This window comes from Vulpes vulpes, chromosome 12 (genome assembly GCF_048418805.1).
Source record: "Vulpes vulpes isolate BD-2025 chromosome 12, VulVul3, whole genome shotgun sequence".
NCBI lineage: Eukaryota > Metazoa > Chordata > Mammalia > Carnivora > Canidae > Vulpes > Vulpes vulpes.
In genome coordinates, this window is record NC_132791.1 from 171704086 (window position 1) to 171726651 (window position 22566).

A 22566-nucleotide genomic window follows, 5' to 3' on the forward strand; every position below is an offset into this window, starting at 1 on the left:
AATGAATATTATAGATGGGTCTGATGGCCTTTTGACAGGTGGGTGAAAAACATTTTACTTCTTTGGAATAGCTAAAAATGCTCCTCATGGAAATAAAGTAGGGAGTCAGATCACCCAGTGGTCCACAAGGAACCACAGCCACATCTTCTTGCGTCCCTTGCTACAACAACATTCCAATGAGTGGCATGTGGGCACAGGGACCACGGTCATTCTTGAGAATACAGTTGAACAAACTGTTTAGAATCTCCAGGAGAACATTCTAGAGGACTGCTTCCCTTTGGTATCTAATTTTTATTTCAGTCCTGTTGAGTCACACTCTCTAAGGCTCTTCTCTAAGATTCAATGTACTCATCTATGAAGTGGGACACATGATATATCTGCAAAAGAAGCACTCTTGAGGAAAAGGGAAGCTCTGAAATCCCAGAATGCCTTTGTGGTGTATGATTTCCTCCATCTTCCAAATGTTTAAGTGACTCCTTAATGAGGAACAGTGCCCATGGGGTGAAGAGAAGCGGAGGGGCCTGACAGTCATGTGGCTTGTGGCAGGGTAGGTACACCCATTAGCCAGTCACTAGACTCCTTACGCCAGCTGAGAGCTCCAGCTCAAAACAGTGCATCTGGCCTGTGGCCGGTAATAAGCTGTAGGGGGCATCAGATGAGCTTCACCAAAGATCTGCCATGCTTCCCATGCCTAGCAGAAGCCACCATCACTGCTTCACATACATCTGTTCTTCTGCAGAAGAGACTAATCCCCCTCTATCCTATCTACAGTTCTCTTCTGCTAGAGTTCATAGCATGTAATTAGTAGATGCCAAGAGCAAAATGGGACGGTGAAACTTTATCACATCCCTAGACGCAGAGGATCATTTGGGGAGTTCTTCAAAAGTGAAGTGAGGATTCATGCCTGAAGGTCCCTGATCTCTGCCAGGCCACAACAGATGCTATAAATTCTGGATTTGCCCTGAAGCTGTTCTGAATTTTATTCAGAAAATTATTATGTGGTCAACACTCTAGGCCCATAAAACTAACCAAATATAAGGGAGATGTTGTACGGTTAAGCTGTGGGAGGCTGCCTGAATTTTGACTTTTTTCCCTTGGAAGTCAACCCTCCCTCCCCCCTTCCCAAGAGAAGCCTTATTAACCAGCCTACTGATGAACATGGAATATGCAAAACTGTGTAAGTGCTAGAGGAGGCATGGGCCCAGACAAATATACCCTGGGGGGTGGGGCTCTGCCGTTAACAGGTCCTGATAGAAAAGTCCTTTGCGGAAAAAAGCGGAAAAAAAACCTCTGAGATTTCTCCTCTAGACTCTGAAAGGGTACAGCCTTAACCTCACACCACGCTCATAGTGATTTTAAAGTTAATAATCAGAAATCTTTTCCTCGCAGCAGCCTGAAGCCAGAGAGTGTCCCTGAAACTACAAAAGCCCAAATTAGGGCACAAATTCACACTCCACATCACCACCATGGGGAATTTCTTTGTTAGTCCTGGAGAAAGAACTGCATCGAGTATTCCTCTCCCCTGTGCTCAGAAAACTAGAAATGTGTTTATCTCAAATCAAGGAGGACCTCAGAAATAAGCAGCAATTCAATTACAGTGTGTGACTGCTCAGGGCAGAGGATGGTAAATAGAATCCATATGGTACTAGCACCGTTCAATTACTAGGGGCTACCTGGAATGCTGTTTTGAGACAGATCTGAAGCTATCTCTGGGCTCTACAGGAAGAGTGCTGCAATCGATTGCCGATGTCTGCCATGAGTGTGGGATGGGGAAAGGGAGCACACGTGTCATACACTTCCATCTGGATTGGGGTTAGGAGGCTGGTGTGGAGACACTGTTGTTTTCACATGCTGAATCTTGACAGGGCAGGGGGGCAATAGCCATAAACACCCCACACCAGATTCAGTACCCCAACTTGCCCCACAGTCACATGGCAACCAGGTGACTTGGGTCCAGGCTGGTAGCTGGCTTGGTAGGGCACGTTGGAATACTGGTCCTGCTTTCGACTGTTGCTCCTCAGCACTCCTCAGGAGCACTCATGGCTGCTTATGGGTTCCCTGAATGACCTATGGAGCCTTTCTGGGTCCCAGGCACCTCATCCGTGAAAGGAGGGCTTTCATAAGGGTCAAATAATGTAATATGCTGGAGTGCCACACTGTGCCTGGCTCTAAGCAGGTGCTCAATAAATATGTGAGCAGATGTTAGTTATTCTCCCTCCTAGCTGTGGCCTGTGGGGCCAGTGAGTGGACTCTGCCAAGCCTCAGTATCCCCACATGTAGCATGGAGAAAGCATGATATTTGCTGCTGTCCCTGGACTGAGAGTCTATACGGCCCAGTCTATACTGTATTCAGATTGCCTCTGTTTCCCCTGATGTCTTGTTTTGGTTCCAGGATCCCACTCAGGACACTCCGCTATATGCAGTCATCATGTCGCCTTAAGTACCTGTGGGCTGTGACAGTTTCTTAGACTTTTCTTGTTCTCGATGGCCTGGACAGTTTTGAGCAGTGCTGGCCAGGTATTCTGTAGAATGTCCCTCAATGGGGACTGGTCAAATGTTTTTCTCAGGATTAGATGGGACCTGTGGGTTTGAGAGAAGCAGCCCCCAGAGGTCTAGTGCTCTTCTCCTTACACTGTATCAGGGTCCCTGCCCTCATATGACTCATCACCGCTGCTGATGACTGTGACCGGCCAGCCACAGTTGTGACTGTCAGGTTTCTCCATGCTACAGTCACTCTTCTCGCCCTTTCCAGCCTTTGCCTCTAGAAGGACATGCTATGGACAGCCCCTACTGAAGACGTTAGGGCAGAGTGTCTGTAGACATTACCTGTGACTCGACACATGGGAAACTTCTTTTCTCCCCCAGCCATACTATTTTTGTTATTTTTACTGTGAAAAGATTCTTCCTGTTGTCTAAGAGAAAAAAATATAGCCAAGGAGGACAGGCTGCACAAACACTCCAACTTAAATTGAATCCCAACCCCAGCCCCTGGCTGTCAGGCCGGGGTAAGTGAAAGACTGGCTTCACAGTCTGGGTGTCAGGGCAACTCACCATGTTATGCTTGAGGATTCTCTGGACCACGGGGGTGAACACTTCGATGACCACCATGGACCGGGGCCGCTCTCTGCAGTGCTGAGGAGACAGGAGGATACAGTCAGTGGCGAGCCTGGCAGGGTCCACCCAGAGCTGATCGGGCCTCTGGAAGTCCTGACTTGGTCTGTGGCTCTTAAGGTCTGAGACTGTTTCAGGTGGTACAGGCAGCCGTCCATTCCGACACCGTATTTACTACAGTGACCCCTTTTGCAGCACCAAGATTCAGAGTGCACGGTTGAACAGAGGAGTCTTGAAAACTGGGTGCGAGATTACCAGGAGTTTAGTGCCTAGACACCAGAATCCTGGAAGTTCTGTGGCTTTTCCGCTACTGGCTCTGATGAGCTGGCAGCAGTCTGCGAGCTGTCAAATGCACCTTTACTGTACTCTGTACTTTATCGGGGTGGTGTTCTGTTTTTCAGTTTGAAACTGAAGGCCTCTGATTGGAACAGACAAGGCCCGGCCACGCCAACACATTTATAGCCTGCCCTGCCCTAAGGATGCTGAATTTCTAACCTCTGGATGAGGACGCAGGACTTGGAATATTAGAAATCAGGGCTTTTCTGGGAAATCCAAGAGCAATACACTTTTCTCAGATCTTAGAATCCTGGTTTTGAAAAATCTGGCAGGCGAGGCTGCCCAGGCGTGCCCAGGGTGGACTGAGTGGGGGCGGCTTTGTTCCCCTTGAGCTCTCCCGTCTGGGCAGGACTTCTGGTGGATGAGATACCTGATGCTGGGGTGCTGACCCCCCAAGAGGATGAAGAGCCTGAAGGCTCACAGCAGCTCCCCAGTCCCAGGCTGGGACTCCTCCCTCCAAAGGGCAGGGCAGCCTCCTGTTTCAGGACCGACTAGAGTTCTAGCAAGAAATGCCAAAAACAATGGCTTCTTCTACATCACTACTTTTTAAACTGTGCTACCAGGAACCCCAGGTATGATTTACTTTGAACAAAGATCCATTGTTTTAGAACAAAAGTTCGAAAACCATGAAATCTAGGAGAGACCATATAGCCTGAGAGGGGAACAAGGAGCAGATGTGGATTAAATTGGACAAAATACGGACAGAGGAGATGACCTGCTGTGATAGGGAAGGGAGCAGCTGGCCAGCCTCTCAGGAGCCCACGTGCTGGGTTATCTGACCCCACCCGGCTCAGGGCATGACGCCCCCCAAGTACTGGGGGCAAAGAAGGCCCGTTTATAGTTGTCTTTGGTTTTACCAAGCCCCTAAGGAGGGGGCCTTGATTCAGCACAGAAGCCCCAGGCCTGTGCAGACACGCTCTTGCACGCATGCAGACACGTGCAGGGACAACCTCAAAAGCTCACCTGCCTGGCCCAGAAGGCACACATGGGCACATGCCCATACACGCACATTGAGAATGCACCTGGGCACTTTGGGCCAGCAGGCTGGGCGCCCCCTTGGCTCTGTGGGTTGCTGGAAAAGGTGGGGAGACTCTCCAAAGGGGATAATGCATCCCTGTCTCTGTAATCTCTGCAGCTCCTGTCCCCTGACGTAAAGAGAGCATGCTCTCTGAGCGGGGTGCAGAGGCACCAAGGGTACCACATTCACCCCTCCTCCAGAAACCACCAGGTCTCCCAGGTAGCTGCTTTGCTGTGCCACGTGTTCGTCTTGCTAGTGGACATAGTCTACACCATGCACCCCTCCCCCCGCAAGGACAGCATGTGGCTGTGGAAGGAGCTGAGGAAGAAAGGAGCACCAGTGAAGTGAGTCAGCAAGTGCAAGAGCAGAGAGCACTGGGGTAGCACATCCAGGCTCTGCGTCTCTCCAAGGACATCAAATCATTACATTAAAAAAAAAAAAATCACACAGCAAAGAACAAAACAGGATTGCATGTTGGCTCAGCCCCCGGACTGCTGAAGTGTGCTTTCAGAGTGAGGGATGACTGGTCCCCAACATACCCTGGGTATGTTCCATGTAAATCCCACTGGGAGCCTGGCACTGGGTCCAAAGGAGTGGATGGCCTGCTCTGTGGCTCCTCCCTGCTGACCTGGCATCCCTGCCTGCTTTCCCTGTTCAGGAAAAGCCCCATAGCTGTGCCCCACTGTGGGCCAGCCGGTGCTCAGAGGAGCCGTGGCTAATAATAAACTGGCTCTGACGTCAGAAACCCAGAAAATCTGCTACAAATTTTTCCCAAGACGGCTACAAAGATATTCCAAGGAAAAGCCGGATGCTCCTCCCTGACCCACTGGTTTGGACTGTGGGCTTTGCTTATCACCTGCCTGGCACAGAGCGAGCTGTAGCTCTAAGAATGCACTGCCTTGGCTGGCCTTCCGGCTCTGTCCAGGGCCCTGACCCAGGTTGGGGAAGCCTGGGTTTTCAGCAAATCGTGCCAGGCCACCCCAGCATGCATACAGGGAGGCAGGCTGCCTCCTGTGGACATAGCCCCATTTCAGTAATGCCATACCTTGCAAAAGAATTCACAGAGATCTGGTGGTGGATGGTTGTTTTCCAGCAAAGGAGCAATTGCCTGAAAGACAACGAACAAACATCAGCTGGAATCTCTAGGAAAGAATCCATACCATCTCCAGGTGGGGGAGGGGTGGGAGGGTGGGCTGTGCTCATGGCTCCCACTGAGAAGCTGATAAAAGCTCTGGGCTGCCCTCCAGGTATACCACACCTATACTGATGCTGGTAACTAGAGGGGCTCCGTGACCCACTGCTGTCCATCCACATCTCCCTCAGATGAACAGTCCATGGCTACGGGGCAGGACAGTGCAACGGTTATAACCCCGGGCGCTGGGGTCAGAGTCCTGGGTTCAAGTTCTAGTTCTGAAGCTGACTGCAGTGTAACTGTTAGAACGTTATATCCTCTCTTGCTAACGCCTGAGTTTCTGCCTAGAAAGCAGGGCAGGGAGCGTCACTGCAGGAGCGGGAGGGAGGCCTTCCAAGCCTTGCTGTGTTGCCACCTAGGGTCAGATGGCCCTATCCCTCACAGGGGGTTGAGCAGTGACCTTGTGGTCAACCCGCCAGACGCTGGCAGCAACTCTCAGCCAGTTGTGACAACCAGAAAGCCTCCACACAGGTCATTTTATATTAAGGGAGGTTAGAATACGTGACATCCCTTGAGTTCGTTCCTTACCAAGCCTTCTCAGGCTAGCTGTACGAGTCTTACTGGTTCCCACTGTCATTCCTGCACAAGGTTCCCAGGGCCCAAATGACACTTGATTCTTGATTTTTCTTCCCCTTTCATAATCTCTGTTGTGATGATGTTGTTAAACTTCTGATTCAAATAAAATATGTGAATGACTGTAAAGAAATGTGTCCAGACATTGCCTACTGCATCCAACTGAGAACTCCTGGTATAAACCCTGGTAAGGCCAGTTCTCCATACATGTCAGGTACTGGATGGTCAACACCATGTGAAGTCCGCTCACTTTCCTGTTTGTCACACTGGACACAAGATTAGCAAACAGGAGACCCAGAACCCAGCACCAAGACTGCCAGGCTGTGTGACCTTGAGTGAGCAACTCAATCTCTCTGGGCATTAGTCTTCTAGCCTATCAAGTGACTCACAGAGTTGTTGGGGGGATTTGGTGAGAGAAAACTCTAGAAGCTTTGGAGTCTCAGCCTCAGAATAAGCCTGCTGCCCAGAGCACCACCAACACATGGGGGCTGACTTGGGCTATACTGGACACAGGGCAAGGGGTAGTGATTTGGCCCGACTCCCAGGAGGGCTTGGTGAGGACACGCTCTCCCTTTGCTGACTCTCACGGCTCAGACCTGCCTGCTCGATCTCAGAGGGTCTCTGTGATCTGTTCCCCACAGCGATGCCTTTGGATATGGGCAGGGACCTCTCAGCAAGGCCTTCCACTGGGCCTGGGGCCATTGGGGAAAGGAAGCATCACTGGATGCCAAGAAGAGATGACCAGACATCATGCGAATGTACCTCTGGGAGGGAGGAAGTGACTGACACTGAGCACCAGCAGCCAGGCTGACCAATAGCCCAGGGTCTCATCCGTCTGGGGCAGCACCAGCCAGCACAGAGACCACTGGCCACGTGCAACTACTCACATTTTAACTGACAGGGAATAAACCATTTTAAGTGAAATAAAATAAAAAATGTAGCTCCTCAGTCACACAAACTGTATCTCAGGTGCTAGGAGTCCCGTGTAGCCAGTGGCCACTGTGCCAGGGAGAGTAGAGAATACCTCCACTGGCACAGAACATTCTCCAGACAGTGTGGGCTGGGGTTGGTGGGCGCCTCACTCCCCGTGAGGCTGAGCCCGCTAGCCTGTCATAGTCCCCTTCCAGCTACATGGGCCAGAAATGACACCCATGACAGAGACAGAGCAACAGCAACCTCCACAGTAGCAGGCGCTGTCCTGGGCACGCTCCCTGCTGGGCTCGGTGCTAACTGCATCATGTGTGATCTTTGCTGTGTTGGGAGGGGCTGTGAGTCCTGCCCCTTCTCTCAGCGGGAGGGAGGGATTAGGTCTGCTGTCCAAGGTCACGCAGTCAGAACATGGCGGAGCAGAACTTGAACCCATGGCTGTGACTCGGGAGCCTGAATTATTTGCCACACTGCTTCTCAACCCTGGCCCTCCACACAACCAGAACACAAATAGCCCCGTCTGGTGACCATAGTTAAGGAGAAATGGGGCAATGAAAGACAACAGTACACAAGTGGTACAAGGCTGGCCCACGGCTCTGGCTCCATACACTGGGTGGGGATTCTCTGCAGCCGCATGCCTAGCCCTCCCACTGTGCTGGTCTGGCCATAGCAGGGGCAGCAGGACAGGGTGCCTGGCTCTGTTCCCCAGACCCAGCTCTCGGACCAGCTCTGCGAGGAGGGACCACGTGCAGGCCTGAGCCCCTTCAATCATACCAGATTCTCTTTCTCCGGAATGAGTCAAGGAATAAAGAAATGGGAAGGATTTAAGTGCCCAGAGTGGGTGTCAGGCATGGGCTCCGGGCTTCCATGCTATTATCTCATTTGATCCTCATGACAACTCTGTGAGGTCAAGCAGGAGTTATTCCCATTTATACAGATGAAGAGACAGAGGGTCAGGGAAGTTATAAGGGCTGCTCTCATCACAGAGTTACGATCATTCTAAAAGGTATGATTAATTAAGAGCTTATACTTTCATGCTGTTTCTATAAGCTTGGTCATCTGCTGAGCATGTTAGGCGCATGAGCTCACTAAACTGTCCCAGGAGCCCTGTAAGAAAGGCACTGTTGGGGATCCCTGGGTGGCGCAGCAGTTTGGCGCCTGCCTTTGGCCCAGGGCGCGATCCTGGAGACCCGGGATCGAATCCCACGTCGGGCTCCCGGTGCATGGAGCCTGCTTCTCCCTCTGCCTGTGTCTCTGCCTCTCTATCTCTCTGTGACTATCATAAATAAATAAAAATTAAAAAAAAAAAAAAAGAAAGGCACTGTTGCTGTACCCATTTCATACATGAGGAGGCTGAGGCTTAGTATGTCTAGTTAGTTGAAAATGATCTGAATAGCCATCTGGTTAAATAAAAATATTCTAGAGCCAATAGAGAGTATGAGGTGAGCCAGTGGTTCTCAATCAGGGTTGACTTTGCCTTCCAGGGGATGCTATCATGTCTAGAAACATATTTTTTAAAAAGGTTTTATTTATTTCTTCATGAGAGATACAGAGAGAGAGAGAGGCAGAGATACAGGCAGAGGGAGAAGCAGGCTCTGTGCGGGGATCCCAATGTGGGACTTGATCCCAGGACCCCAGGATCACGACCTGAGAAAGACAGACGCTCAACCACTGAGGCATACAGGCGTCCCACATGTTTTTGATCATCAGGACAGGGAAGTGCTACTGGCATCTACTAGGTTGAGGCCAGGGCTGCCGTTCAACATTCTACAATGCCCAGGACAGGCTCCCTAGAAGGAATGATTCATCCCCAAATGCCACAGGTACTGAATCTGAAAACCCTGGGGTGGATAGGCACAAAGAGATTTGAAAGCATCTCCAAGCCATGTTATATGAAAGAACCAATGCAGAGCAACACATCTAGCATCACATCATTAATGCCAAAAAACAAAAATAAAAACCCACCTGTATCTGTGTGGGTTTGTTACCCTTAGGGGCTGTCTCTGGAGAGGACACTCAGATAGGGTGAAATCCTTTTCTCTCTTTCTTTCTAATGAAATATACTCATGAAATACTTGCAAAAGTATTTTTAAAGAATATCTTAACAGATATTTTCAATAGAATCCAATTAAAGTTATCCCATGACTCGCCCATGGTCATAGTGAGTGGGGTGGGGGGCCCAGGGTCTGCACCATCTCTAAACTTGAGCCCACAGTTGGCTTCAAGCCCACCATGCGGGATGGCAGCTGGGCTCCAGGTTCATGCACGTCCAGGGACGCACCAGCCATCACCAGCCGACAACTACCTATTGCACAGATGGACGCCTGACCCCAGACAGGCTAAGACCAACTCAAGTTACTTGTGAAAGTATTCATGAAAAATAAGCACATAAAAAAATACCAAGCCTCACTGGGAGAAGACTAATTGCCAAGAGGTCAAATCAGATAATGCAATCTCCGGGCCAAAGGGAGGCTTCCCAGTGACAATAAGGGCACTGGTAATAAGGAGCCCTGAAAGGGAGACTGTAAAACGCAGGGTCGGGGGCAGACCTCAGACAAATCTCTGTTTTCAGGCATGTCTGTTGAGCAGGGGAGCTTAGCCCAGCCTAACGAAGGGGTCAGCTCAGCCAAATTAGCTGGATAAAAGCAGCCTGGATCCCTCAGATCAAAATACCTTTCCCAGGCTCATCCCCAGTCCAAAGTCCTCACCCTTCTTCCAGGGCTGAAGCGCACGGTGGGGCCCACAGGTACTGCCAGCAGGGAGAGGAAGATGCCAACTTCTTCCCCGGCACCCATGTCCTCATCTGCTTCTCCCCCAGCCAGAGTCTCACTGCTCTGCCTTTCTCGGGCTGGGCTCTCTCCCTGGACTCCTTTTCACTGGAGTACTCCTCTTCATCCTTTAGGATCCAGTTTGCTCACTTCCACCTGGAAGCCCTCTGTCATCCTCCCAGCACCCTCACTGGCAGAGGATGTTAGGTGTCTGTCCTCTGTGCTCCCCTAACAAATCTCAACCCCTGATCATGTTATTATTTGAATATCTGTCGACCTTCCAGGTTCTCCTAGCACACAGTAAATCTCTCAACAGCAACTCTAAGTCTGTGGAACAGAGACTAGAGTTTGGCACATACCTGTACTCACATGCCCAAAAATGTTTGTTAAATAAACCTATTAATTAACAGTATACCAGAGAAAGGTGGGTGGAGACTGGGGGTGCCCAGGTTCACATTCCCTGTCTTCTAGCAAGAGAAGGCAATGGGTGGTCAGGGTGGACCATAGGGGGAAAAAAAAAACCACCTATATTTTCAGCAAATACCCACTGAGCACCTATTATGTGTCAGGCACTGTAGCTGGGGCTCCATGGAAGTACTCCCCTCATTCTCCATAATAAATGGCCTGGGCCTCACCTCCTTTGGTACCCACAAGACCCAGCTGGCGTGAGGAGGGTGATTCTCTAGGCTGGGCTTGGCAGGGCCAGGTGGGAGGACCCATGAAACCTTAATTCAGCTCAGAGAGGCATAGAATCTGGCATGTTACCCTTGTTTCAAAGGCCGTAGCCACAGGACCTCTTGGGGAGGTGAATGTCCCTTCTGGGCACATAAGGCTTTGCCTCTCACTTCTGTCTCAAGTTCTGCCTCCCTACTTCCCACTTCCTTATACCTTACACTCCAGCAATGCTGAAGCTTCCAGAATGTACCACGTTGTTTTACATCTCTAGACATGTTTTGCTTCCTCTCTCTGGAATGCCTTTACTCTGTTTGCCATTTGGTAAAGTCCTATTGATCCTTCAAAACCCAGTTCAGACACCATTGCCTCCAGGAAGCACCATGGTTTCTCTCTCAGGTGAGTTTATCACTCTACTCTCTACACTACGTGCCTGTTTGTACAGTGATCTCACTTGTCTTCCCTACAGTAGAGGATAAACTCCTTAGGAGTAGGGGCTGTCTTAGTTACCTAAGATTCAAATACACAGCACAGTGTTGGGCCTCCAATGGGTGCAACTTCATTTCTCTCTAGTGAGAGTCACATTTTAGAGCTTAGTCACCCAGGAAGATATTATACTCCGAAGGTGTTTACATCATAGTCAGGTCCTAGAAAATACGACCTCACTTTGCATATCAGAGAGAATAAAATCCAGGTTCTATATGTGGATTGACTAGGAGACATGTCTTGGGGCAAGAAAGAGAATGCTTACCTCTCAGCTAATATGGTTGTACCTCTCAACAAATTATACGCTCTCTACCATCAATTCCCCCCCACCCCAGCACAGTCAGGAAGGAGGAGGCAATGAAGACACATTTGCTACAAATCTCAAAGATTGATAATTGCATCTCCCCTCCCCCATCCATTGGGGCTCTGAAAGGTGCAAAGGCAGGAGGGCAGACCCATCTGGCTTGACAGAAAAGACAGGAATGAACGAGTTTGCCATGCTGGTGGATTACACAAGTGCTTCGAGAAGTCCCTCAGGCTGGGGGAAGGACTATGGGGAGCGGGAGGTGGACAGTGGGAGAGGGTTCCCAAGAGACTTACCACAATGATGTTCTCATGCTCCTGGGTAGTCAAGTTTGTGTTCTAAGGGATTGAGTGGGGAGTACGGAAAGAAGACAAAACAAAACAAAACGAAACAAAACAAAACAAAACAAAACAAAACAAAACAGTATTAATAAAATGGAACATCTACATCTCAAAGTCCGAACAGTTAGAACGCCTTCAGCCTCTCAGATAGTGCAATTATTGCTTTTTCTTAATTAAGCAAATCAGAACACCCTCAAAGAATCAGCCAGGAAGGGAGAAAAGTATGGCTTTTGGAGGGGCGGGGGACTGAGTTGCGAGTCCCAGTTCCCCCCTTGTGAGTTATGTGACCTTGGACCAGTCACTTCTCCTTGGTGAGACTCAGTTTCTTCTTCCATAAATGTGGATCCTCTGTAGGCTTCTGTTGAGAGGATACATAGATGGGGCTTAACCCCACGCTCGTTCTCGTCATACATATGCCACTAGGAAGCCAGAAGGCAGGTTCACAGTAAACAGGGAAAGAAACAGTCTTCTGAACCTTGACTGTGTGCCACGCTATCTCTTAGGCACAGCACACATATTATTTCAGTGGTTCTCAACTGGGTTCCCAGGGAAGAATGGTGATCAAGGAGCTGAACAAGTTTTGGCTAAATCTGAATTGTAACAATTAACTCACAGAAACAAGAGAAAGTTGAATGGATTATACTTAATTTTTTTTCTCCTTAATCTGGGATTTTCCCACCCAGTTGGTACCTGTCACCACCATCTTGTGACTATGTGACTGAGGAAAGGAATGAATGTGTGAGAAATGAGAAGTCATGGGAAAACTCAGAAACGATCTCTACTGTCTTCTCTGCTAGTTTTGAGGTGTGCTATTCGCTTAGGTGGGCCTGGGCGCTTACTGGTGTCTGTTCAGATTTCCTAATGGAGCCACGTTTCCTCCCTTGTAACGCACCAGTGAACTGGCAAGAGCGGCAGTTCTTGGGTTCTGGAAAGAGCCCCACCCTGCTCACCACCTGGCATCAGGTTTAAGAGCATCAGGATATCTAACGAGTTTACAACCCACTGAAGCAAAACAGAAGCTAGTGGGCCATGAATATGCTCCTATCTGGGCGCTCAAAGGGTGAAGATGGCCACAGAACCAGGGCCTGTCTGCACCTTCCCAAGTCCCGGGTTCCCATGGAGAGAGCCTGGCCCTCAGTGCTTAGAATCCGGGAACACAGGAAGGTGAAAAGATGTTTTTTTTGATTTCAATGGCTTTTTCTTTTTGTGGATATTGGAAGAGTTTAAGGGGCCTGTTTATGGCAGATTGTTAAACATCAGTAATTTTTCTGCCCAGGGTCAGTGGAAGCCTGGCTTTGGTCTTTCCTTATGGCTGATGACGGGCTCACTATGCTCAGATTGAATACACTTCGTAAGCCTCATCTCACCCATTTCCTTCTTGCCATGGTTCTCCTACTCTTCCCGTCAGCAGGTGAGCTACCTGATGGTTCTACTCTCCCATTGACGGGTGAGCTACCCACGCCTCAAGAGGCTCAGTTGCTTGCCCGGGAGGTTTGACTGCTGTCTGTCCTGATGTCCAAGCCTGCATCTCTAACTACCAAGCTATGGTGCTTGGCCCTAGCCAGGGGCTGTTCTATTTCTCAGGCTGTGGTGGACGGCTCTGAAAGCACTAGCCTGTTCCTTACTGCACCTGTGCACCTTCCCAGGAAGAGCCTTCAGCAAGCACAGATGCCAATTTCTTTGTTCTAATCGCTGGTGGCAGCCTGTGCCATTCTGCAGGGACGCTTCTTTCCACCAAGGCCATTTTCAACCCTGGGGGGAGAGAACTACGAACAGCCAGTGCATCACAGGGGGCCTGGGAACTCTAAACTGAGTGGCTTCTCCATACACTCAACTCAACAAGGGCCCAGGAAGTCAGGGAAGCCAGCTTTGTTTGGGCAGTGGATGGACAGTCCTTTCTCAGAACTAACAGCCCCCTCCCTTCCCCAGTCCCTTCCTCGGGATCCTGCCCACCTTCTGTTGGTGTGGTGATACCTCGAGCCTCCTAGAAGGAGATCCTGGGGACAATGTGAGTAAAGAGAACAAATAATCTAGCCCATATTCTCTAAACAAAAAAGGGCAAGGAGGAAAGAGCATTTGTTTTTCCATCCATCCCCCAGACTCTTCAGCTGGGAGTGCTTATTAAGGTCAAGATCATAACCATCTCCCATGACAATAAAAATGTGACCATTTATCAAGTGCTCCCTGCATATCAGGCACAGGGCCAGGCACTTGGTATATATTAGAGCACCTGATCCTTAATTCTATGAAATAGGTGCTAATCTTTGCCCCAACTCACAGATGAACATGGTAGTGAGAGACCTAGGAAACTATCCAAGGCCAGTTAGCACCTGAAGGGTAGAACCAGGTCCTTTTGTTTCCATAATACCTGCCTTCAACCACCATGTCTCACACAGCTGGGTTGCCCCCCTCACCAGAAAGTCTTCACCAATCCAGGTTTATGCCCCATCTATGCACAAGAGCGTGAGCTTTCCAGTAAGACAGACCTGGGCATGGATCCTGGCCCATCACTCATCCAAGTGACCCTGGACAAGTGACAGCCTCTCCAAGCCTTTGTTTACTTGGCTATACATTTTAGTACTTACCTCACAGGGTCCCTGGAGAAGTGTAAAGTATCAGCTCTCAATGCCTGCCGAAGCAGTGGTCACAGAGCATGTATTCAAAAAACATGTCACTCAGAGAGGTGTTAAGCCTGGGCTGTAGCCCCAGCTCTTGTCCCTTACCAAATGGCAGGGTGATTAATACTGACCCCCTGCCTGACACACAGTAGGTACACAACAGACGCAAGCTTCTTCCTCTTTTCTTTTCACCTTCAAATGCCTTTATCTTTCCACCCTAGTGCTTGGGGATCAGATGATTTTTAAAACCTTGGCCTGAGAAGTGACACAAAGGCCTGTGGGCGTGCGGTCAGATGAAACATGTAAGATGGGAAATCACTGCTGTTGAAGGTTGGCCTGCCTGCCACCTTTCCCATCGTCCTGACAGCGAGCCTGATCTAAGGATGGTGTGATGGTGGGGGTGGGGCTGGTGGGGCAGAAGGGGGTGGGTGACATGGCCTTGCTGTGAGAGCAAGGGAGCCCTCAGGGGGCATTTCCAGCCTTGCTGCTTCCTTAGTGGGTCCCTCAGTGTCTCTGGGCCTCAGTTTCCTTGCCTGTATAATAGAGACAGCCAGGCCCATCTCTCAGAGAGGATATATCACACGAGATGCTGTGTACATGGCACCTGACACCTGCTGGCACACAGCAGGTGCTTGCTGATGGTAAGCAGCCAGCCCCTGCTCAGAGTGGGAAGCCAGGATTCAAAGTTGGGTATACAGCACCCACCCTGGTCTCAAATTCCAGACCTTGAGTGTGATTCATTTCAAAGCCCGAGTCTTCACTCTTCTGTGAAATAAAGCTGCCTCACACCTGAGAGCACGTCCTCTGTTCCTCTACCTGCTACCACCTTTGCCGCTCACCTTCTACCTCCTCCCCCTACCTGCCTCCAGGGCAAGGGACCCTCTATTCAGCAGACATGGAAGGTCTGGGCCAGTTTCCTGGGCTGATGAGCAGCAACCAGCCTGGGTCCGCAGAGGAAGGGGTGGTTCTAGGCAGAGGGAGCTTGTATGGATTCAGAGTGGGGTGTTTCGAAACTACCCAGGAAACCGGGGGTGCCAGGAGAGCAGGGGCCCCTCCCAGGGGAGGAGGACAGAAGGATCACTCTGGTGGCCACGCAGAGTTTAAATCAGGAGTCATCAATGCAGTGTCTCCAGGGGGCCAGGCAGGCAAACAACTGAGACGAGCATTAGTATCTGTGAGGAGCTGAGAATAGGGCCTGGGACAGAGCAAACAGTGTTTCCAAGCAGCCTCACGTCTCCGCGAACAGCGTGACTGACACTGACTGAGCCCCCACACCCCTGTCTGTCCCCGCTGGAACACAGGCTTTTGGCGGGCAGGGGCTTGTCCTCATCCCCATGCCCAGGCCAGTGTCCGGTGTGGCACACACCCTAGCATGGGGCCACCTGGTGAAGCAGAGCAGTGCCAGCTGCGAAAACCGCTGCCGGATTTTCTGCTTCTGTGGGGGTGATGGGGGCAGAAAGTCGTTGCTGCCTGGGCCCCTGGAGCTAATGCAGGCCAGGGCAGTGGGGGATGACAGACATGGGTGGAGCAACCGACCCCAACGCCAAAGGGCAGGGAGGAAGCGCGGTCTGGGGGTTTTCCAGACGTGCTCTGGCTCGGGCATGAACTGGAAAACTCTGAAATTCACTGAAATTCACCATCATCACCGCCAGCCCAGCCTCAGGCCCAAGACCAATCCCCCCATGTTTTGTGGTGGGGCATGGCAGGGTGGTGACAGCTGCCCCTTCACTCCTGCCACACCCCTGGGGTGGCTCGGCTGCAGGCACAGGAGCAAACCTCCTTCTCAGCTCCTGCAGGCTGCTCGCCTCCTTTGGCAATGTGGAGACAGAGTAAACTCAGGTCCAATTCTGCTGCCTGGTATAGCACCGGGCTCAGCAGAGGGAAAGGAAGAAAACTGGAAGGAGGGGTGGGCGGTGTGCAAAATCAAACAGGAGGAACGTCTTACCTCTGAGAGCAGTTTCGAGACGATTTCCAGTGGGGCTTGGTTGATGGAGTCATCCTGCAGGGGGGATGTCAGGGCCATGTCCACCAGAGTTCGGATTTCCTTCAACACAACTTCCCAACGGCTTGGGTTACTCAGGACTTTCTTATATTTGTAAATCTTTTTCTGATTGGGAGACAGAAAGAGACACAGACATGTTATTGATGTGCTCATGGTGGAAGACAAAAGATGATCAAAGAAACAGATACATTAGGACGTAGAAGGCCCTGAGAAGCCGTTGCTGTGGACCGCTCCCTCCTAAGAAACAGACTCCCAAAGAAAGAAGTCTTGCCCGGAGTCAAAGGCTATGCCTGCAAACAACCAGGCCTCCTGGACACTGGCAGAGAAATCTCCACACTGTTTCCAGTGACTTAAAAAAAAGAATGAAAAGGCTCACGTCTGCCAAAAGCATTCCCTAAGCATCACATGCAGAGTGGAAGCATTCAAGGGTCTACAGAGCTGGAGACATGGTTTCCCTCCTCCTGGTCCTAAGAGGTCCCCTTGGAGAGTGGAGCCCAGCTAAGAAAAAGGACAGATGGGCTGGGGGTCAGGAATCCAACTCCAGCCAGGTGGTGACAAGCCCAGAGGCCCCCAGGAAACGAGAAGGCAGTCCTCAGTTTCCGCCTGGTGAGTAAGACGAGCATTCTCACCTTTGCTCAGGGCTGCGTCCAAAGCTGGAAAGCACTGGGGCGAGGGCTGCTGTCTCCCTCGATGTGGGGCAGAGTTCCGCCTCTCTGACATCATGGAAACAGCAGCCCTCAGAAGGCGGAGGTCCCAGCCAAACTCCCTCCCGGCTCTGCAGCTGCCTGCCCCACTGCTGCCCTGGCTTGCTTGGGAGTCTCCACTGGATGAACTCCTTCATTAAGTGCTCTGCTCCCTGGGGAAAACCTAAGTTTAGTGTCACCGCCCAGCAGCCAGTCAGGGTGACAAGTCATAATCTCTGAGCCAGAGTCTGAATGAGGGAGTGGGGAGGGAGGAGGTCAGGGTCCCCCACTGGCCCCCGGTGCTGCCAGGGTCTCCCTGATCATCCATTTCCGAGTTTGGAATTACAAAATGGTCTTGGAACCCAGTGCCTTCAAGGAGGTATTTGAGGGAAGCTGTTCCTTATCAACCTGAGTAGTTAACTGTGCTGAGTGAGACCTCTGTGTGGAACACACGGTAGATTCTGGAGTCAGATGAGTCCGGTTCCTCCTATAAAGCATATCACTCACTGAGCCTCAGTTTCCTCTTCTGCAAATCAGGCATGAAAATACTTTGCAGCGTCTTTCATGGGATGACCTTTATAAACTCTGGACCCATGTGGTCCACTCTCTGTAAGGAGTCACATTCAAAGGCAGAGTCCAAGCAGAACAGACACTGGCCACAAGAAGGGAATCCTGATTCTTAACCTCCCTCTATGGAAAAGCTTGTAAAGGATAGAAGGGACAGCCCACAGCAATGCAAATAGGATCCCACTTTCTTTCTCCTGTTTGTTCCCAAACTCATGATTTTCCAGTCTCTCACTTGCTAATGCATGCCCCATCATCACCATTATCACCAGCATCACCCACATAGTTAACTCACACCAAAGTCTGTTTTCCCTCATCATCCCAGATCATTTTAAAAAATTTTTTATTTGAGAGAGAGAGAGAGAGAGAGAGAGAGAAAGCACAAGTGGAGAGACAGAGGGAGAGGGAGAAGCAGACTTCCCGCTGAGCAGGGAGCCCAATGTGGGGCTCCATCCCAGAACCCTGGGATCATGACCTGATCTGAAGGCAGATGCTTAACTGACTGAGTCCCCCAGGCACCTCACAGCACCAATATTTCAATGTAGCTTGTCCCCCGCTACCACTCTTTAACCTGCTGGCGAGCCTGCCTGCCTGCCCACGACAGCCTCTTTATTCTCCCTCCTGGTCTGGCTGTGCTCTGCCGGTCACCATCCCTCATCAAGAACTAGACTAGCACAAGCCCTCTCTGAGGGGCAGCAGCAGGGCAGAGGAAACAAGTGGTGAGAGTGGAGGCAGCATCATTTTCTTCAGGCAAGTGTGAGGAAACACCAGAAACATTGACTTGTCAATCATTTTAGATCCTACAAGGACTAGAAGACATGCATGGCTACTGTCAGGAGAGGGTGTTTAAGTGAACAGTAAATATGCAGTTGGTGGGGATGATGGTGACAACGAGCATTTGTTGAGTCCATGATTTTAATGACAAGACACACCCAGTTCTGTGAGGCTTCCTGGGGCCAGGAACCAGCCCCAGTCCTTGTCACCATTAGCCAGGAGCACTGTCACCTCCGAACTGCCTGGTCTGGTGCAAACACAAAGTGCCCAAAGTCTAATACCCTGGAGATACTTCCCAAGGCAAGAACCCGATCCATCCCTGAAGATGAATGCTTCTTTGAGTCCTGGACACAGTGGTTTTGCTCCACACCCAGAGAATTGCTTTATTTTTAAATGGCTGCGAAATGGTCACAGAAACTTGCCGTATATTAAGCCCCAAAGAAAACCACATGATGTATATCCTCATCTTCCCACAGTAGACTCCAGAGTGGAATACGGTCTGAGCCGTAAGGGCCCTATCTTCTGATCAGCTGCAAGTTATTTACCTTTGAAAGAATAATGACTTCATTCTTTTTTGTGAAAATAATGCCTGCTCATTGTAAGAAATGTAAACCATGCTGAAAAGCACAAAGAGAAGGGTAAGTGAAAAAAGGGCCTCCGAAGTTCCACAGCCTAGAAATAGCAATCATTAATCTTTGGTGAACATAGTTCCACCCGACCCTCGTTGAAACTTCGCCAGATATGGCCAATGCATTGTGGGGTGTGGTGTGGGGGGGGCTGCTGGTGGCCGCAAGTGCTGTCCGCAGTCCTCCACACTCAGACAAACATCACCAAGACTCTGAGGCAGCAAGGTCAGGCAAAAGGGGCCCCTGCACAGCATGACCCTCAGCACTCACCAACACACACCTCCTTAGAGGGGGAAGGACAACGGCTCTCTTGCGAATGCCTGAGCCCCTACTTAATGGGCATCCCCAGGTCCTGTGGGTGCATCCAAATCAGAAAGTCCCAGGGTTTGTCACAAGGGCCAATGTGTCCTGAGCGCATACTATGCACTAGGCACCACAGTGAATGCTTCTGGCCATCACCTCACTCCATCCTCACTGTAACCCTGGAAGCTGGGGACCTGCCAAGGCTAAGCAGCCCCCAGAGTAGACCCTAAGACAAGAACCCAAGTGCAAATGGTTTCTTTATTTGTAAAGCAATGCAGGGTGGGGAGGGGGAGGCCATCATGAACAGGGTGCTGCCAAGCATCATGACCACCGTGGGGGTGGCTGTGCATCCTGTGGGGACTCGAGGAGACTGTGCACTACCCCTCCCCCACCAGGGAGTGAAGAAGCTGCAGCATTTACCCACCAGCCCCCTGGACACTGCCGTACTTCTGGCTGCACTGTGCCCAGTACAAAGTGCTCTCAGAGCCAGAAAAGAACATGCCCCCAGGCAGTCACATGTAGTCGTGGGGGAGTAGCCTTCAGAGTGGAGTGGCTGAGGGGCACATCTGCAAGGTTTGCTACAGGACTCTAGCATCCCATTTACACAGCACTCTCACGGCCAGAGAGGTGGCACGACCCGCCCAAGGTCACACAGCGAGAAAGGGACAATTCAGGAGTCAGAATCGGCTCTGGTTAATTCCAAAGGTCTCCCTCTATCACATCTGTCAGGGCTAGTGCAGACAGTGGAGAGGAGGGGTAGATCTGTCAGGAGACACAGTGATGAAGGGGGTTAAGAATGCCTGGTGGCATACAGTGAAGGCCAGGACAAGTCCACCAGGCCTGGAGAGCTGGAGGCCAGGCAACTAGGGGGTGGAGGAGCTGCGGGAGGGGCCAGGAGGAGCAGCAGGTGGAGAGCAGGGCTGTGAAATCATAGTCATGGGGGGTGGACAGGCTGCTGGCACCCACAAGAGGCTCTAAGGTCTGGGACAGAGCAGCTACAGCACAGAGGGAGACCAGCCCAGGACCCCCAGGGACCCACTCACTCCACCTGGGGTGACAAATGAGCAGGTTTCATCCCAGGAACTCTGATGAACTCATCTGGTGATGAATCACTGTGGGGCTGGGACTGGGATGCCTCTGGAACCCTGATGGCCAGGCTCGCAGGAGCCTCTCCTGGAGCCCTTTCACCAGGAGGCAGGGGTGACCTTCGGCCATGTTCAGCGTGGACCCCATGGGCCACTGGGATTCTTTCAGCAGGGGCCCTGGAATTCTCTGTGAGGGACCTAAAGCAGGGGTTGGCAAAGTGTGGCAGGGGCCAAACCTAGCCCCCTGCTCCTTTCTGGGGAAGGAAGCCAAGAATGTTCTTACGGGCTGTGAAGCAAAAAAATCCAAAGAACTCATGATAGAAATCCAACATGGCCTGCAAAGCCCCAAATATTTGCTATCTGGTCCTTTTAGAGAAGAAGTTTGCCAACCCCTGGCTTTTCCAGCCAAAGCCAATCTAGGAGTAAGCATGCGGAAAGCTGCTCAACAAGGTGAGCCATCAGGGAGATACAGGTTCCAACCATAAAGAGACACCACTTCACACTCATCAGGCTAGCTGTAACCGAAAAGATGATCCCGAGTGTCGGTGAGGATGTGGAGGAAGAGGGATCTGTGCGTGGTGCTGATGGCAACACACAGTAGTCAGCACCACTGGAGAACAGTTTGTTAGTTACTCAAAGCATTAAACATAAATTTGTCGTACGACCCAGCAGTTCTGTTCTTAGAAATTGACCCAAGAGAAAATAAAAACAGACTCTACACAAAGACATGTACATGAACATCCATAGCATTATTCCTAACAGCCTCAAACTGGAAACCACCCAAATGTCCGTCAGCTGGTGAACAGGTAAGCAAAATGTGGTCTATCCAGACAGTGGGCTAGTATTTGCAGTAAAAAGGATGGATCTACTCATATGTGCTACGATATAGACAAACCTTATAAACATGATGCTAAGTCAAAGGAGCCAGGAGGAAACCACATATCGTAGGACTCCTTTTATATGAAACGTCTAGAAAAGGCAAATTTATAAAGACAGAAGGTGGAACAGTCATTGATTGCCAGGGACTGGGGAGCTGGGTAGTGGCAACAGGGATCAGACTGCAAAGGGACATGAGGGCATCTTCTGGGATGATGGCAATATTCTAAAACAGGATTGTGGTGATGGCTGTACTACTCTGAATTTACTAAAATCACTGAATCATACACTTACAACTGGTGGATTTTAAGGTGTGTAAATCATACTTCAATTAAAGTGTTTAAGAAAACCCCCCCCAACTCAGGCAGGTAGGGGAGGATGCTGGACAGAGACAGTACTGCTTAGTGGTCAAGAGTGCAAGTTTGCAACAGAGGACCTCAGTCCAAATCTAAGCTCTACTTCATCCATCCACCTGTCCTCCCAGCCATCCACCTGTGTACTCATCCATCCATCCATCCATCCATCCATCCATCCATCCATCCATCCATCATCTATCCAACCATCCAACAGAAATGACCAGGAGCCCTCTCCTCCAAGCACTGTGTTGGTACAAGGATCCCCGCAGCGAGCAAAGCAGACAGCCCCAGTGCTCATGGAACGCAGGGCCTATTACTTGTACTCCAGTTGCTTCATCTGCAATGTCAGGTCAGACCAAATCCTGCCCAAGGCTTCCGTGGCTCTTCCTAGCCCCATTCCTGGCTAACCCGCAGCTCTCATTCTTGTCACCTACCAAGTCCTAGGAGTGAGGGGTCCAGAGGACATGGAACTCAGCAGGGCTCCTGGCATCCATGACTAAGCCCCTCCAGCTCCCGAAACAATAGAGCCAGCGGGGAGAGCCTCCTGCCTCCTGTGTGACAGAGCCAGAGCCAGAGCCAGTCAGTCACTCCATTGCAGTCCTCACCCTCTGCTCGTCAGGGAGGGGACGTTACCTGGGCAACATCCGCCATCTCTCCGGCAACCGCTCCCACGGCAGAGGCAACTACAGACGCCCGGGGTTCTCCGGCCTGGGAAAGTGGAGCCTGTCGGCTCCTCCACAGGAGACGAGCTGTCGCCGGGAGTGTGCCCCTTACCAGGAGAGGCGTGACTCAGAATGTGCTGGAAGCGCGCCTCCCGGTGATGGGGCTGCTCTGCTGGTTGCCGCAGCCTCTGAGGCTCAGGTTCGCACAAGCACGCATGCTCCCACCTCCCGTCAGTGAAGGAAAGGCGGCCCGGGAGCTCCTTGGAGCTGCCGAGAAAAACGAGCCAGG

At 50.9% G+C, this 22566-nt stretch overlaps 1 protein-coding gene across 2 annotated transcripts in view; it reads right to left on the reverse strand.

Annotated features, from left to right (window-relative positions):
• Positions 1–22566, reverse strand: part of CMIP (c-Maf inducing protein) — a 228780-nt gene that overhangs the window by 34113 nt on the left and 172101 nt on the right. The window contains exons 1-5 of one of the 2 annotated variants that reach the window (XM_025988584.2): positions 22249–22474; positions 16292–16453; positions 11684–11725; positions 5511–5573; positions 3052–3132 (exon numbers count right to left, since the gene is read on the reverse strand). In XM_025988584.2, the coding sequence (XP_025844369.1) occupies positions 3052–3132; positions 5511–5573; positions 11684–11725; positions 16292–16453; positions 22249–22266 (366 nt within the window). In that variant the 5' untranslated portion in view covers positions 22267–22474. Of the gene's footprint in view, positions 1–3051; positions 3133–5510; positions 5574–11683; positions 11726–16291; positions 16454–22248; positions 22475–22566 lie in introns of those variants that run through there. The other variant, XM_025988583.2, reaches the window with a different exon arrangement.